This window comes from Tauraco erythrolophus, chromosome 2 (genome assembly GCF_009769465.1).
Source record: "Tauraco erythrolophus isolate bTauEry1 chromosome 2, bTauEry1.pri, whole genome shotgun sequence".
Classification (NCBI taxonomy): Eukaryota; Metazoa; Chordata; class Aves; order Musophagiformes; family Musophagidae; genus Tauraco; species Tauraco erythrolophus.
The window spans coordinates 66822664-66840845 of NC_141466.1; the positions used below are offsets into that span (position 1 = coordinate 66822664).

Consider the following 18182-nt stretch of genomic DNA (forward strand, 5'->3'; position numbering starts at 1 on the left):
CTTAACTGCATGAATTCTGCCTATGTCTTTACTTCTTCTATCTTTGTGGTATTTTAAATAAAACTCCAAGAAAACTCCTTAAAGGTCTCATTTGAATGTGGAGATCAAAGGCAAAATAATTACTTGAGATGCTTCCATTTTTTTAATGTGGTTATTCATCAAATAATTCTTAATCTCTAAATGTAATTTAAATACAGCTATACTTGATTAACCCAATCAATTTAGAAAGAATCGTTCTAGTTAGATCAAGAAAAAACTCCAGAACTGGCTCAGCAGTGATACCCATATGATGTGAGACTGGTTACCAGCTAGATGTGCTAGACAGAGAGACAGCCATGTAAATCGTGATGGATTAACCAGACTTGACTGTATCTAAAAATAAGTGCTACCCATAAAAATGCTAGAACATGACAAATCACAATCGTCATAAAATATAGCCAGTGATCATTGCAAACAGATTCTTAGTAATACTGTTAGGAAAGTGCACTGCTATGAAATAGATGTGCTGAGAGAAAATCTGCTAGACTATATTTAAATAAAATAAACTTTCTGTTCACAAATAAGAAACAAAGACCATGCTGTTGATATACTAGTTTTTATCTTTCTTTGGCCCCCAGGGGTCTATGATAAGTCCATAGCTGCAAACCAATTTCAGGTATGATGAGATTAACCAGGTGCATTAATTATCTGATGGCAAAAGAATTTAAGGACAAACAAAAAGGCACTATATTATATATTTTCTCTCTGCACTAGGACTGATCCTGAAAGATCTGTCTCCTATTTCGTCCTAAACATCTTCAGTTGGAAGCTTACAGGAGTTTAGGGAATTCAGCGTGTTGCAGGATTGTATCTATTATGCCTGAATCAGATTATATAAATCCAGTGGGTTTAGTTCTCATTTATACTGGCAGATAATGTATCAAGACCTTGATGTGAATGAGAATCAGGTTCGTGATTGCCCAAATTCAGCCAAGCACTTAAGTGTGTGTTTAATGCGAGTATGTGTGTGGTCCAATAGACTCCAAATTAAGCATGCGTTTACATATTTTGCTGAGCAAGAACCAGGGTTTGACAAAGAAATATATTTCATTTACGGGTCTCTGTTAAACAAAATTAAGCAGGCATAAGTGCAAAAATAAGAATATACTCACTTCTTGGCTCCCTTGGCCCATCCACTGTAACCTTTATGGCTCTGTGGTATGTAGCGACTTGGGGGGATTTGTTAGGACAGTTATTGTCAAAGTAAAGCTCTTCCCTACAAAGGGAAAAAAACAACAGGAATGAGTGATTACAACATGAAAACAGTCACATGCATGTTCAGTAAAGAATCAGAGACGTTTAAAATTATTCCCTGTCGTTACCACAATCGTGAAAATTAAAACATAACTGACCATAGGAGTTTTCCTCCCCTTCAGTTTTACTCTATGTCAAGAATATGTCCATGTGTTGACAATCTAAATGTTTCTTATTTAATAATGGGTCATCATACAATGACAGAACAAAAGTGATTCACTGCTGAGGACACGCCAAATTCTTTGCTGTATTGAAAGTGGTGTAAATCCAAAGCAAGTCAGATCATTTTAAAATTTACTCCAGTTTTGCAGCTGTGTGACAGAGAGCAGAATGTGGCCACATGTTATTTACTTCACACAGTTTTATCATTTCATTTGTTTGACTTGACTACAATAAGATGAGGAAAGAATATATTTTCCTCTCGGGAGTTATTTTAACAGGGAATCAGTGTCTCCTGTCCTTCATACGCCAGGGGTAATATGATGATATCATTATTACTGGAACACATTTTTTCCCCCTACATATATTCCATCTATGAAACACTAAGAAAGCCTCCAACTTTCCCGCGAGGGTGAGAAACTGCTGTGTGCAAGCACGTCGCTATCGTAAGCCTGGGTAGGTTTTGTTTTGTTTTGTTTTTTAATTTTCAAAGCCAGAATTCACTCAGAGATTGCACAAGATCATCCGCAGCCCTTCAGCTGAATGAAAACGTTAAAGAGAAATAAATAAAGGGAGCTGCCTGCGTCTGAGCGCACATTCTCACACGGCGCTGGCCCCCCGTTCGGGAGACTCACTGACAGTTGTAATCTGTTAGATATGCGACGGTTAGTCATGTCAGATAGTCAAAACTGAAAACTGTTTCAAGACAGGAAAAGGTGGGCGTACAACAGTGACTCAATAAAACAGCAATCTTCGGCCTTCACGCTCATTTAAGCTGCTACTTTACCAGACACTGAAAACTCTCTTTTTCCTCCCCTCACCCCTCTCCCTGTGTGTATACGTGCATTTTTGTTGCTAGGGCTCTTCCTCTTGCTAAACTCTGAAGGCATTCAGTCAAGACAAAAATCTTAAACGGTATGTAACAGCGCAAACTTAATGCGTTTTTTTCGAGCCTAATATAGAACAGCTTATATATAAAGCATAATATAGAACAGAGCTTTGGCTGTCAAATCTAGTAATTGGTCTTTTTTTCTGGTCCAAGTCATCTATTCTCCAAACCTGTCTGGGACACGCATCATTTATTATCAGGAGTGCAACTTCAAACTGTCCTATATTTTTCAAGAACTAGTATGTGACATGGATTTTTTTTTTTTTTTTATGGAAATATAACTGTCATTTAGAGTGAAATGGTTTTCCAGGTGTAGCTACTCTCCAGCTGTGCCCACCTCTCTGAAAGATGCAGGTTAGAGGGGAGGTCAAGACGTTGGCAAAGGTGCAAAAATCTCAGGAGGCTGAATTCTGCCCAAGTGGAGATGCACAGCTAAAGGTGGCTTTCCCGAGTTTCATTGGGAAATGGATTATTTCTCAAATCTTTGAATTTGAGAATGGTTAGGTGTATGTAAGACATACAGTCTTTGTCCAGTCCTGCCATCCACCGTCCCCAGAGGTAACCCGGGTGTCCCGCCAGTGCACAGCGTGTGCATAGGCAGCCTTCAGATGTACAGCAACAGCCCTAATGAAGCACACAGTGCCTCCATGCCTGCTTCTTTAGGGCTGAAAAGTGTCTGTGCCTTTTATCCCTCTCCAAGTAGGAATTCAGCCTGGTACTTGGATATATATAATTTGCCAGGGACAGGTTCACGGCCTCCTTTGGTGCCAGCTTATCATGCCAAAAACTTCTGACAACTATATCGTATGATGATAACATTCAGATCACAGATACCTATATAAAATCAGTAGAATATTATGGTAACAAAGATACTAAAGGGATTTTCCATATACCTTTGAGTGAAGAATTTGGCCTTCCAATGCTACCGTTTTATTTATATGCCAAATCAATCTAAAAGTCTATCATCACAACTGAAAATTAATCTGACAAAATATGCTGTTTCTAAGACCCTGTAAAATCACTTCTGCATGATTTCTACACTAAATGTATCTCAACAGGATACAGTGGCCAGAAAACATGCGCTTCTTCACGTATCTGCATTTTGACCTCGCCTGTGAGCACTTCTAAATTATCACCTCTCAGCCAGCCTAAGCTGAAAGGGTAAGCATCTAATTTGAAACGGAAACTGTTTTTGTCCCCTACTTGGTATTCTAACAAATCAAAACATTAATGAATTGACGGAGCCCCCTCGCACTCAGTAAACAACACATCACTTCATCACGGGGAGCTGCGCGGCCCTGCCAGCGCACTCAGGTTCCAGAGCTTTCAAGAGATGATTTACATATTACAGGATTAAGAACAAAATAAATTTTTAAGGTCCCCTGTTTCAGTGATATTTATGCCTTCCCCAGATATCCCTCCTCAGCTACGAAATCCTTTAATGCACTTTTTATCACCTTTCCTTACTGCCCTTAGTCATTTCAACTATTCACTTTTAGAGGCTAAAGACTAATTGTACTTTGCCTTTATTAAATTCCCCAGCCAAGCAGTCATCTGGCACTATTGCTTCAGTGTGTCTAAACTGTGCATTCTTTGTTATTCACACATGTGAGCCGAGCTGACACAGGAGGACGAGATGGACATATGCTGAAGCACAAGGCAAACCCCAGAAATTTTCTTGAAAGGAGACTCAGCAGCTTGTGCGTGTTGCATATTTTTTCAGTTACATGCTAATGTGATTAAAGTATCAGGACACGACAAAATTAAGGTTATGATCCTTTGCTTATTGAAGACAGGAATTCTTTCTTCTCTGCACTGTGAATCAGGCTTGTAAAAGTGAGCTACTGCCTCAAAACCACATACAAACAACTTCTGCATTCACATAAAGCGCCCCAGTTACTTATTCTTATGAAGCCAGAAAAGGTGTTTAAGAGAAATTATACAAACAAGAATGTGAAGCTTCTGTCAGGCAAGCAACATTAATATGTATAGAAATCAAGTTCCTCCATTGAGCCATGGGAAGCAAGAGAAAACGTGGGAGAGGAGGTGAAGTGGTAAGCTGATGATTCAGACTTCACAATCAAATTTAGAGATACAGAGATCAAAGAGCGAGCTGTTTAGAAAGATGTAAATCTGAAGTCAGGAACAGGTGTGGATTAGTTTCTTGCCACCGAAAAATGATTTCTTTGTTACTGTATTTTTCCTGTTCTACTTCAAGACCTGTATCTACTGATATTTGTCTACGTAAGGAGCTTTCTCACTTCTGTTTGCAACTACTGCTTTCTTTCCCTGCTATTTTAAGCGGAGTTCTAAAAATCTATCATTAATGATAACTCTTTCTCCTTCTCTCCCTCTCTCTCTCTCCCCCCCTTCTCTTTTAAGTCTGGAAGACAAGTCTGGACCAATTTCTCCATCCTGCCTCTGGCAGCAGAATGCAGCATTTCAGATCCTCCACCGAGTCCCGGCTGCTTCAAAGGAAAAGCCCTACTTTCTTCCGTTAAGATCATAAGAAATAGGGGGAGGGGGTCAGCTCTGTTTGGACATAATTACACTTCATCAAAAGAAGCTTTCTTCATCTTCCATGCGTGAAAAGTCTGCAAGCAGTTAAGTCTGTCTTTTTTCCTTTTTTTTTAAATATAAAAATTGCTATTTGGGAAACTAGCCAAAACTCAGAAAGCCAATATAGTAAAACAGTGCACACCCTTTGTTTTTCTTTGAAGTCTCTTAAATAAATATGTTGAGGGTTTGAAAAGTACACTATTGCTTTTCCATAGATTCTACCCAGATTGATCAGAGAAAACGTCTATTCCAAGTCTGCAAGATACAAATAGAAATTAAACCACTGGAATCAAATTTTAGGAGGTTTGTGTTTGTGTGTATCTGTAGCCATATCTACTGAGGCTTTAGGCCCTCTATTTCATTTCCTATGCTTTAATAAAAAGTATATATCATAGGTTTCAAATGAAATCCACAGATCAGAGGTAGTACATCACATTTCAGCTCTTTTTCAGGACTACTGATACATCACTGAACTTTTTACTGTAAGGCAGCAGCAGTGATGCAGCCAGAGAACTTTCAAACCTAATCCATCAGCAGAATAACAAAGCAGACTGGTTTTGTTTTTTTTAAAGAAAGCAAGACAAATGGAAGAGAAAGGTAACACCTTATCCAAAAGGGAAATGAACTTCGTATCACATTACTTTCATGATAGTTATTCTGTATTTCAAGTTATTCTTTATGGTTGATACTTTTCGAGTTGTAAAATGATAAAGGGAATTGTTGGCCAGGTCAGTAAAATAAAAAATTGCCACTGTACACCACGCTTATCGAATCACTTTCACAAAGCACTTGTAAAAGCGTGCCAACTGATCTAAACTATCTAGGCCTCTATCATATGCTTCTTTTTTTTTTAACAAATAAACTTTTCCTTCCTTAGGATGAATTTCAACTGCTTTCTAAAGAATGTTACTGTAAAATTAGCTTTATTATTAATTTCTCAGCACAATTGTTCAGCATCTATTGCTTTGTTTTGCCTTGTGCAGAGCTAGTTTAAAAGAAATGAATAATTACTTCAAATACATAAAGGAAAAAATATGTAGGTTGAATCGACGACGGATACAACAAAGCCCTCTGAAGACTCCTGCAGCACAAACTGAAGTGCCAGCTTCCTTCTAGCTATCCTTTCAATCATTACCTGAAATTTGAAAGCAGCTACAAGTCTCTCAAAGATAAATTCTTGCAAACTTGCAATGATTACAAAGGCTTTCTATGAGTGCAGTGCAGTTTACAGATTATAGGAAGCTCCTAAACAGCTGGAAGACAATGACAGCACTCTACATCTTCAATTAATAAAAAATTAAAATTTGAAAGTTACCCTGTCATTTAAACTAAAGGTTAAATCTAGTTCAAGCCTAAGCTTACCAGCAATACACAAAAAGTCAACTGAAAAAAAAGTGCAGCTTATTTTTGCAAGTCATATGCAGTCTGATTGTAAAGGGCAGGGAAGTCACTAGAAAGCTTTCCACCAATAGCTGTAAACCCTGCAAGATGTAAGCCCTTAAAGAATATAACCTATAGGACATGTGATATGCAAAATCCTCTCAATTACAGGTCTTCTACAACAACTTCAGAAGCAGCTCTACTGCTGAAAGGGAATTCTCAATCTCTCACTTCCGTGGCCTGAGATACACTCTCTGACTCCACACAGCTCAGATCACAAATGCCCCTACTTCCTTCTACCTTTGCTGCGTGATTAAAATAGGGAAGCAGGTACTCCGTGAATCATTTTTTCAAAACCTATGTCTCAAAAAACATACAGAGACGTAAGGACTCAGAAAGACTTTGCAAGAAAGAGAAACTCTTAACTTGGTTTGCACAAGCGCTGAAGTTTGCAACTAAAAACATGAATTCATCACTCCAAACAAAAGGCTGAGGACCATTTATTTACAGACAGATCAGTATTTTGTTGCAAAGCAAACTTGACATCTAGAAATTGTTTTTCCTTCATTATGGACACATAAAAGGCAGTGGCCTACCTCTTCCACTTCTGCCCACAAATCGTAAGTCATTAAATCTGGCCACCTGGTTCTTCATCACGGCAGATGCGTTTCGCAGCTCTGCAGAGTAGTTCTCATCATTCCCAGCCATGACGGTGACCACTGTCCCATCGGGCACTTCTCCTAAGGCCACCACCTGTTAAAACAGGAAGACAACCACAACTCGTGAAGCAACACTTTGAAAATGCGTGTCTCCATCCCAGCTTTGTGGGCTGCCATGCTCATTACGAAGCTCTGTGGCAGCTCCTCCAGGCCGCTGCAGTGAAGAGTCGTGTATTAGCCGAGCACAGAAAAAAAGTGCCACATCAAACAAAGAAATATTCTGTATTGTCTCCCTTTCTCATAGTCTAATAGGGAGTTTACATTTCTTCAGAAACATTCAGCGTCCTGATGCAGAGTGTATGGCTTAATGCTTCCTGAAGGCCAACTTTGTTCTTAGCAAGCAGTGAGCAGCGAGAAAACATGAGGCAGGGCTCGTATAAATAAATGATACATGAGAATGCATGTGAAATGGAAAGTTAGAAATTAGTATTTGCAGCCTTATCACCCAGATTTGCTTCTACTTCTCTGCTGGTTGCACTCATCACCCTGACCTCAGAGCTCCTCAGACTTCAAGCTAGAGATAAAACCCCCATCCACCCATCCCTGAAGTGGCACCAGGGGCATTAGCAGACAAAGTTCTCCACCCAACACGCTGCTGCGATGGAGCATTTTATAGCTGGAATTCAAACTCTTCAGCTGCAATATAAAACAAAGGCTGTGTTTCCTTGCAGGCATGTAAATTTTCATAGCGCTCGCAAGAGTCGCATGTGGTTAGGGTTGATATCTCCCTCAAATTCCAGGATGGGTGAACAGAAGATACCGAAGTATTTCTGCTTACATTTCAGCTAGCTGACAGCCTCACTTTTATGCTTCGGCGGTCCTGTAGTGCTCCAACATCTGATAAATGCTACAGAGCAGACAGCTACTGTCTTCTAACTTGAAAACACCAGGGACATCTACAGTGTTACCGCACTGTGACTTTTTAAAGTAAAAATACAGTTAAACGGGACTACTAAGTTACTAGGAAGAAAATACACACATTTCTTCACGTGGGGCAAGAAAGTCCACAAAAGTATCAAGAGAATAATTTCCTTTTGCTGCTGGAAATAAATTTATGGCAAAAAGATTTAGAAATATTGCACGGCTGAGCTCAAACTTGGAAAAAAAAAAATATCTTGAGATACAAAGTCTGTCCCCTTGCAGTTTTTACCAGTTTACATGGTCAGATATGACTTTTTATATTATTTAGAGTAATTTATTCTGTCTCCTGAAACATATTCATTTTGTCTTAAGCCTTGCTTGAAATGTCTTTGCCATAAACAATTCTGTCTGAAACTAATAATTGCAGGTTGCCCTGTAATATTAATTAAGTGGAAAGAATGAGAAATTCCGAATATACAGGGAGAGCATTATGTGGCCCAGTGCACTGTACAATGTTTCTCTAAAACAATAAAAACTAATGACAAAGGTATACAAAATACAAAAATATTTAAAATAGGCTATATTACTGAAAATTATAGCTCGTCTTATTTAAAAGACATATTGAAGAGAAAGAAGAAAGCAAAGCTGAAATGCTGTATAAAAAGAATCTACCCTGATGCTTTTCTGTTCTTCCATAAAATACCAGGCAATACCACCCAAAACTGAAAACTGAATTTTGCCACAAACTACTGTGGCAAGCAAAAATTTTACTTTCAAGTGCTACAAACGTCCTTGAACATAAAAACACAGGAACCACCGTTGCGGATAAGATCTGAGGTCCCACTGCCTTGAGTCTGGCAGCAACCTGGTCTGACGGCTTCAAAGCAAGGTGTAAGGAATAATAAATAATAATCAAATAATAAATAATAATCTGCTGAACAGATTACAGAGCTGACTCTAATCCTGAATAAATGGATATTGGCTTAGACTCTAAAGCATGGGGCTTGAGACAACATAGAACACTCCCTTCCCAGTTTGTGATAGACCACGTTATCTCTGGACAGCCTTGTCATGCACGTTAGCATCCAGGGGAGTTGCAACCTATGCTTTTTACATCTCACAAAACAACAGCAAAAAAATAATAATAAAATCACATTAACTCCAGAAACGCAAAGAAGTCGAGAGCAGAGAGGAAGTGCGAGTCTGCCAGGGGCCTCGGAAGAGGGAGTGAAATAACTGCAGCCTCAGCTCACCTCCTTCTCTCGAGGTTACCAGAGCACGGAGTGAGCGGTGGCATCACATCTCCGTCTCAACCCAGGCTCCTGAACACGGGTACAGCTGGCAACACCCGGGCAGGAGGGAGCAAAACCTCTTAAAAGGCCCCCCCGTCCCCTGTCTCTTTCCTCCCTACCCTTTCCACCTCAGTTCAATCTGTCAGCTCAGACTTCATCAGCCTAAAACTGCACGTGCCACTGCCAGCGTCACCGGGCTGATCGCGCCTCATCAAGAGCAGCATCCACATTACTGAACTGCACCGGCTCTTTGCTGCAGGATGATTCAGTATCATCCGGCTTCATCTCCTCCTCATGAGGAGGAGACCGAAGGAAAAGACATACTGAAATCAGAGGTGAAAAAAAAAAACTTTAGCTAATAGAAGAAAAGTCCTATTACAGGGAAAGGTCCCCTGCAATGCAGCAGGAATAAAATGCTTATTCTTTTCAAAATTTCGTACTTTTTTTCCATGAAATACCAGAATACACGTATCGGCACAGTAATAGCACTGGCTAGAAAAAAGCTTTACAAAACAAGTTTGCAACCTGGAGAAATATACATCGTTTTGAGAATTTCAAAAAGGAACTTTACATATTGAAAGACTTGTTGGCATAAACCTCGATTTGGTAGTTTTACACTATGTATCAATCAAAATTATTTAACATATTCTTAGAAAGAGGATTGTAAGTGCACTGTGAAATAAATAAGGACCGAGTAAAAAATCAAAGATTAAAAGTAGCCGCAGTGCATGTTCTTTACCTGTTCTTCAAACATAAATATCTCTAATATTTCAAATCTTTATTTTCCATATTAAACTACCTACACATTTTGGTGCTTAAAGTAGATTTTGCTTTTGCTTTCTTTAACTAAAGCTCAAAAAGATAGATCAAGTCAGATGAAGCCAGAAAATAAAACCGAATCTATTCTTACAAGTTGAAAATAACTAGGTATTTTTTGCATAACACAATTCTCATCTGGTTAGGCAACCAGTTTGCCCAGTTTCGGTCCAGTGGGATTTGAACTGGCCAAAGCATGTACCCTAAAGACAGAAGTTATTAAGCACAAAGCAAACTACTATACAAGAGCAGGTACTAAGACTTTCCAGCAGAGTGAAATGGCTTGTTCGAAAAAAGACCTAGTGTACATGCTAAATAGTTCCTCTCAAACATTGATATCTACTCTCAACACTTTTCTTGCAAAACCCTGAAGTCAAACAGCTTCTGAATGTAAAATCTTCCGTATTGAGAATGTCTTTTCCAGAGACTGCCAGAAGAGCATCTGATACTATTAAAAATATTTTAATGTTCTGTAACTTAAAACAGAATAACTGATTTGCACTACTTTTTGTTTCAAAATATACATCTGGGCTGACAATTTATACAGCAGGTTTCAGCTTGAAGCTATTTAAACCGCTGAGTTATAAACTCTGAAATTGGGGTTTGCAGTGGAAATGCGACAGACCCTTAACTACTGTGGTGCTACTGGGGAGAGGTTTTAGACTTCACGTGTCTTTTTTTTTCCCCTGCCTTAGGTCCACTAAGGCTCTTTGCTACTATCAGCATCATACAGAAGCCACTAATAACAAATAACGTGGCAGTTTGGGTCTTTATGACTCTCAGCAAAAAACCTCCAGGCAGACACATAAAACGAGGGCCAAACTCTGATGACTCTACTCAAATAAAGTACCTCTGGCTGTGACGATTAAGAAGTGAGTATGATTTGGACTCAGATGCACAAAATCTATTTGTTATATGCCGGAATATCACTAGACAGTTATAGCTATATTAATAGGTATATGTCTAATACTCTTCCCACAAAACGAGTTTGCATTAACATCATATTAGTACACTCAACAGGGACTCCTTCCCCAGTGCGTGTAAATATTAATACTTAAAATTCTAATCTAATACTAAGTGAACATTATTTCAAAAAATGATAATCAAACCCAGCACTGTTTATAACATACTTCCTCTCCTGCATATGATTATATCTTTTTTTTAAATTAAAACAGTGCTATATCCAGAGTACTTTTTAACTAGAGATCTCTGCGAGAGAATTATGACACACTTAACACACCCTCAAAACAGTATCATCAACATACTTATTTATGCCAATTAAAACTTCAAAAGTGTGTGTCTGTGAGCTATTTTACTTTCAAGTTACTGTTCCAGTGAGATTTCTATAGCCCAAATCTGTCTTTTTTTTCTTTTTCAGAGATAATTCCCATTCTGTTATAGCACAGTCAAGTGTTTCGCTGGTACCGATACATGCAGCTTCTTTGGTCGAAAAGCACTGGAGAGCTGCATACAAGTTACATTTGAAAAATTAAATACTTTTTTTTAAATGGTCAAAATTACTATCAATCAGCTGAGTTTCAAATTAATTTACCAGTAAATAAGGGCGTATCTATCTTAAAAAGTACGTATCGCATACTGCATGCGGAAACACAGACACACTCACACCTGAAGGGTGCAGTGGGCAATACGCTCTCCTGATTGCATCAGTAAATGGTCATATCTGTACTCCCTGCCAGCACTCGAACACAGGACCCAAATACATGGACATGTATAAATATATATATGTATGAACACAAAAAGATTGGGAAATCCTCTAATCCTTTTATCACGTCAGCATTCTCATGGTAATAATACTCTAAATTAATATTTTGTTTAGATCTTTCCCTTTTCTAATCAATGGCGACTGCATCCTTTGAATTGCTGTAAGGTAGGAGTGAGCTCAGACATTTCAGATGAAAACTGCAATGCGAGGACAATACCGTAAGAGCTCTTGCATCCCTACTATAAAGAGTAACTATAATACCAACTTAATCCTAATGCTCAATTAAACTATAATCACAATTCCTCCGAAAGCTCCTCCTCCCTACCCCACAACCCCTGTGGATCAGAACCGCTGTGACCCACACCTAGAGAGCCTTTGCGGGCTACGCGAGTCACGAAAACAGAAGACACCTCATTTTCTCCTGTTTTCTCTTAGCTCCACCACTGTGACCCACACAAGCAGGCCCCGTGCAAAGGATTCCTCTGCAACCCCAGGCTCTCCAGGCTGCCTCCTGCACGCAAGAGCGCTTACTCAACTCTCATCCGCACCCCTATCACATTTTCGAAGTAGAGTTTATTTTATCACCATTACTTCAAAGTCCAGCTCGTTTAAACCGCTCTAACCAATTTTTCCCGGATAAAATGGTCATGGTAACACGGCCAGCAATCAGGAAACCACAAGAACAAGGCAACATTCTGAAAAGTGCTGGGCGACACAATTTCCAAACTGGTTTACATTTTGAGCAATTTTCAGGCATGTTATTTTTCACATAGCGGATGTGGGAGTGAGATGAGCCCCTCGCGGGGCCACCCCATCCCGGCTCCAACCGCGTGCCCCGTTCAGGCAGGTGGTCTGAGACACCAAGCCATCGGTCTCTCCCCTACCTAAGGCCACGGGAGAGAAAAATCCAGGGGGAACGCTTTCAAATGTTGCTAGAGGAGGAAAAGTTTGCTTTAAAGCAGGCAATTATTGTTGTTATTATTACAGTTTAAAAAAAAAAATTTCCTCTCATTAGCGCGCCATGGGAATGTAGACAGAAATTAAAAGCAGCATCCCTGGTGCAGAGCGGGATTTAGCATTTAAATGTTTGAGCCCTGCCAGGGAGAGCGACTTCTGGCCAGGACACTTCCTCCTTGTCCACCAGGAGAGCGAAGTGGCTCCGTCACCCTCTTCCCAGTCCCATCTCAGCCCAGGTTGCCTTTGGGGCAGGGGGTCAAAGCCTCAGCCCCTACCTCTCCCACACCCAGCGCCCTCGGACCCAGCCCCCCCAGCACGCTTCAAAGCCACCCCAAATTCCTTAGTCTACCCCTCGGGAGCGGGGAGGGAGGCAGGGGCACCCCCAAGGGTGCCCACTGGGATTCTCAGTGGGAGAGGCGGGGGGGTACCCACTTTGCACCCCACTCTGAGCTCCGGCTGATGGGTGAATCCCCCCTTCCTCAGGGAGGAAAAGTAGGGGTATTTAAGAAAAAGTAAAGCCCAAGCGAGGGGTCAGGGGGGTGGGAGATGTCTCTGGGGGTGCTGTTGGTGGGGCACAGGGTGCTCAGGAGTTGGGGAGGGAGGGGGCACGCCGGCACTGCCGGCGGGGATGGAGATAACGGGATGGCTCCCGGGATGGCGGGCGGGAGAGGGCAAGGGGTGCACTGCAAGGGGGGGGCACAGGAGCTGCTGCAAGGGTGAGGGGGCAGAGCAGGCGTTACGGGGGGCACAGAAAGCATAACAGGGGCGGGGGAGGGGGCACAGGGGACGCTGCCGGGACGGGGGGAGCACAAGACGCTTTGCAGGGCAGGGGCACAGGAGCCACTGGGGGGGGGGGGGGCGTATGGGAGGCACTGCGGGGGGTGCAGAAGAGGCACCGGAGTGGCTGGAGGGGGGGCGAGGACGCTTCGCAGGATAGAGGGGGCACAGGAGGCATTGCAGGTCGGGGGGACCAGTGAGACATTGCAGGACGGGGGGTCACAGGAGGCACTGCAGGACGGGGACGGGATACAGAAACTCCTGCAAGACTTGGCGGGGGGGGAAAGGGTACAGAAGCCTCTGCAGGCCGGGGGGACATAGAAGCCCCTGCAGGCCGGAGGAGGGGGGCACAGGAGGCACTGCATGCAGGATGGGATACAGACAGCCTCTGCGGGACGGGGGGTGCACCGAGACATTGCAGCACGGCGGGGGGGACACAGAAGCCCCTGCAAGCAGGAGAGGCAGAGGAGGCACTGCAGGACTGGGAACACAGAAGCCTCTGCAGGACGAGGAGCGGGGAGGACGGGACACAGAAGCCCCTGCAGGACACAGAGGGCACAGGAGGCATTGCAAGGCCGGGGGCGGGGGGTGGGGGGGGGAGGAGGGAGGGGGTAGGCAGAGAAGCCCCTGCGGGCCGGGGGGGGCACAGGAGGCATTGCAGGACACAGGGGGCAGAGGAGGCATTGCGGGCCGGGGAGGTGGCGGGGGGGGGGGGGGTGTGGGCAGAGAAGCCCCTGCGGGCCGGGGGGGCTGAGGCGGCTCTGCGGGAGGAAGCGCGGCGCGGCGCGGCGCGGGGGGAGGCAGCCCCGCCGCGGCGGGCGCGGCGAGGTGTCTCACCTTGAATGCCAACCGGGAGGTCTTGTTGCAGCGCCAGTGCGAGGGCAGGACGGAGCAGAGGAAGTTGGGGCTGTCGGTGCGGACCAGCTCGGGGGGTGGTCAGCGATGATCTCCACCATGGTGCGGTTGTCGTGGGGGCGCAGCCTGGGCACGGCGGCCGCCGCTTCTTGCTGCTGCTGCTGCTGCTGCTGCTGTTGGGCTACTACGACCGGGCTGACTTTCGCTCTCTTGCCGGGCTGCAGGCTGCTGGAGGGGGGGCTGAACCTCCGGCTGGTGCTGGGATCTACGGGAATACGCATCACAACAGCCACAAGTTAGCGAATTGGGGGGGGCGGGGGGGGGGGGGGGAGCGGTAGGGGGATCGCTCGAGGAGGCGTGTAGTGGGGGGTGGGGGTTGTAAAAAAAAAATAGCGAAAAAAAGGGGTGAATGAAAAAGTGGACGGGTGAGGATAAGGGGCAAAAAAAGCAAATCAGGAAAAAAACAAAAACAAAACAAAACGGAAAAAAAACCAGGAGCGGATTAAACGCACGAGAAAAAAAAAAATCTCAGTCTGTTTGTGTTTGGATTTTTTTAAAAGAAAGATGGACGGGGCGGGGGGCGATGCCAGTCATAGGGCGCCTGCAGCCTGGGGCAGCGAAGAGTCTGGCTGTGGGGTCCGGGGCTGCCCCTCTTAGCAAAGCCCGGCTGGAAACTGCATGGTCCCGGCTTCTGCCCAGCTGCAAAACGCTGATGCTGCTGCTTCTCCTCCTCCTTCCTTCCTTCCTTCTTGCACAGTCTCTCTGCTCTTTTCCCTCCTTCTAGCCACCGCTTCTTCCCTAAGTGCTTGAATTTCTTTCCTTTTTCTTCCCCTCCCTCCCCGTCCTCTTTTCCTTTCGGCTTTTCAAAAGGTTGTCTGGGAGAAGTTAAAACTCGCTGCTGGTTCAGCTTCCTGGGCTGCTGCTGTTGGCGGCCGCCAGAAGAGGAGCGTTAACTCTCAAACCCGAGGAGGGGGGTGTTCAGGGGAATGTCCTGATTTCCTCCGAAGAAATCTTCCTCCTCCGGATAAAAAAAAAAAAAAAAAAAAAAAGAAAAAAAAAAGAAAAAGAAAGAAAAAGAAACGGAGCAAACAAAAAAAGCTCGCTGGGACAGAGGCGAGGAGCGCTGGGCTCCCCCGCTTATTGCCTTTGGCTTCTGGAAGCGGGAGCTCGGGAAGGGGTTTGGGAAAAGTGGCTTCACCAAAGAGAAGGAAAAAAAAAAAAAAAAAAGGCGCTCCCGAAGTGATTTCGGCGTGGAAAGAAAGTTGCTGGGGTTGTTGGGGTGAGGAGGAAAGTCACAGGACTAATAATTAAAAGCGAGACTTAAGGCCGGTTCCTTGGGAGGATGAAGACTTAAGAAAAGTTGAACTTTCGGATTCCCAGGGAAAAAAAATCGGGGAGCATAGTCGGGGAAAAAAATCACCCCACCACCCCAAACACCCCTCCTTAGGCTGATTTCTAAAATATGACCAAGTAAATTCTGGGAAAAGGCAGCCTCGGTGCAGTTCGGTCCTTGTAATTAAGTCGCTGCTGGGTCCAAGTCCGCTGAGTTTGAACAGGCTAACAAAAATCTTTTTTTTTTTCCACCCTTGATGAACAACAGCAGCAAAAAATCATTTAAAATGTCGGTTTGTTTGGAGCTATTTTTCTTTCTGAAAAATCTTTTTTAAAAAAAAAAAAAAGCAACAAAAAACTACCAAAACCAACAAACTTCTTTAGGGTCCCAAGAAGTTGAGGTCGGGGAAGTATGAAGGAGCCGAAAAAAAAAAACAACACCAAACCCAAACAACCGCCACAGTTTTTTGTCCTGAATGTGGTTTTTTGGAGGCTGGGATTTCTAATGATTAGGGTTTTTGTGTGTTTATATATACAGACTCTCTGGCTAAGGCGATCATTATGCTGATGAAGTCAGCAGCACGTGGTGCTTCAGTCCTCAGACTTCTGCAGCCTTCAAATAAATAAAACAATGTGCATCCACCCACAGGAGGAGAAACTTTGCTTTAAATCGCTCTCACCCACGGGGAGGGGGACGGGGACGGGGAAGGGGGGGGAGCAGAAGACGGTCTCCGATCTCTATTTCTCTCCGGGTTTTTTCCATTAACACTTTCGAGCTTGTTTTTTTTCTAAAAAAAAAAACGCATGAAAAATCTTGTTTTCAAAAAGAAAAATAATAGTAAGATAATCTGGTGCCAAAGGATTGTTTTTGGGTTTTTTTGGGGTTTTTATTTTCGCTAAATCTCCGATAGTCTAAAGCCTAAACTATTTCCTTGAATGAATGAAAGCTAATAAAACCCCACTCAGACTATTAAGGTAAAGGGAGTCTGGTTTGTTTTCTCCCTTAAAAAAAAAAAAAAAAAAAAAAGAAGGGCAGATCTTACCAAAACAATTTACATACCCAATAGTAAAAAAGTGTAAACGCCTCCCAGCGCAGTAACAACCTATCACAACTCTCCCTCTAATTTCTAAGGCTTTACTCCGACTTGCTACTTCCACCTTCTTGTAAAAAGTCGGCGCTGCGTCGTGTGCTCCTTGCTCGCCGCCTGTGTGTGACCGGGGCGGTGTGCGTCTGTCTGTCTGTCTGTCGGTGGTGGGGGAGCGGGGGGGGGATGGGGGGGGGAATGTGTCCTTTTCCGCAGCCTTTGCAACCCTAATCCAGCAGCAAAGCCGCGTTTGTCCCGCCGGCCCCTCCGCGAAAAGCCCGGCGGCCCCACGTACACGGGAACGGGGGGTGGGGGTGGTGGGGGGGGAGTGGGAGGGGGGGTGTTGTGAAGGGGAAGGAGGGAATGTAGTGAAAAGACAACCCTGGAGCAGGTTTCCGCGCCTCGCGGAGCCTCCGCGCCCTCCTGGCAGCGCTACCCACGGCGCACCCCCGGGCCGCCTCCTGCCCCCCACACTCCCCCCCCCCCCCATCCGAGCGAACCCCCCGGCTCCGCTCCGCTCCGCTCCGGGGGGAAGGTGCGTGCGAAGGCAGCAGCCGGGCTGCAGCGCGGCTCCTTCCGTTTTGGTTTGAAAGAAGAAAAGAAAAGATCTGATGTTCGGTCACAGGGGAGAGCTCTCGCTCCGCGCACCGCGGCTGCCGCCTCCGCTCCGCTCCGCGCCCGACCCGACACGACCCGACCCGCCCGGCGCGGCGGGCGCTGCTTTCCGCCGTTATTCCGCCGCTCCTCTCTCTTTCCCACGGTTAAAATGGGGAGTAACAGCCCCTGAACCACTGCTCGCAGAGATGTATGTCCTCTTTTTTTTTTTATTTTCCCCTCCTTTCATTTTCTTTTTCTTTTCTTTTTTTTTTTTTTTTTTTCCTTTCCTTGCTCAACGCTGGCAGGGCTGTGGTACTTTTCTATCCCGCTGGAAAATGCAGTCTCTGCGATAACGCCGCAAACCCCTCCCGAGCTCGCCCCGCTCCCCCGACAGCCGGAGGGTCTGCTTTTCCCCAAAAGCGGCCACAGGCATTGCCAAAGGACTCGTACGCATCGCCTATAAGGACTAGTATATGCATAAGCTCTGCTTCGCTATAGTTGCAATACAGAAAATATATTTTTTCATAATTATTTTGGTAAAAGGTTTATGACCATAGGTTCTTCTGGCTTTTCCCTCCCGCTTTAAACTGGAGGGCAAATACATTCCCTTAGAGCCATTCCAAAGGTGCTAGAAAGAAGGCAAGAGGTTGTCTAATATCCAAATACTATATAAACCTGACAATCATGTATTTACTTCATCTCAAACAAGACGATACATTTCCCCTTTATTAGTCACACTAAAAGTTTTACGCTCTCTTTCCCTTCCTACTAAAATAAAAGTTGATTAGGATAAACTAAAGAAGTTATTGGAAGCTACCAGTCTAAGGTCACTTAAAATAGTCCATGGTTATTTTATAATGCCGAAATAACATTTTCCACTGAACGCCC

General features: G+C 44.0%; 1 protein-coding gene across 1 annotated transcript in view; it reads right to left on the bottom strand.

The window, feature by feature from the left end:
- RUNX2 (RUNX family transcription factor 2) overlaps nt 1–18182 on the bottom strand; it is a 156950-nt gene that overhangs the window by 77100 nt on the left and 61668 nt on the right. The window contains 5 exon segments of the mRNA XM_086623880.1: nt 1152–1211; nt 1214–1255; nt 6877–7033; nt 14263–14354; nt 14357–14545. Coding sequence (XP_086480006.1) covers nt 1152–1211; nt 1214–1255; nt 6877–7033; nt 14263–14354; nt 14357–14545 — 540 coding nt within the window.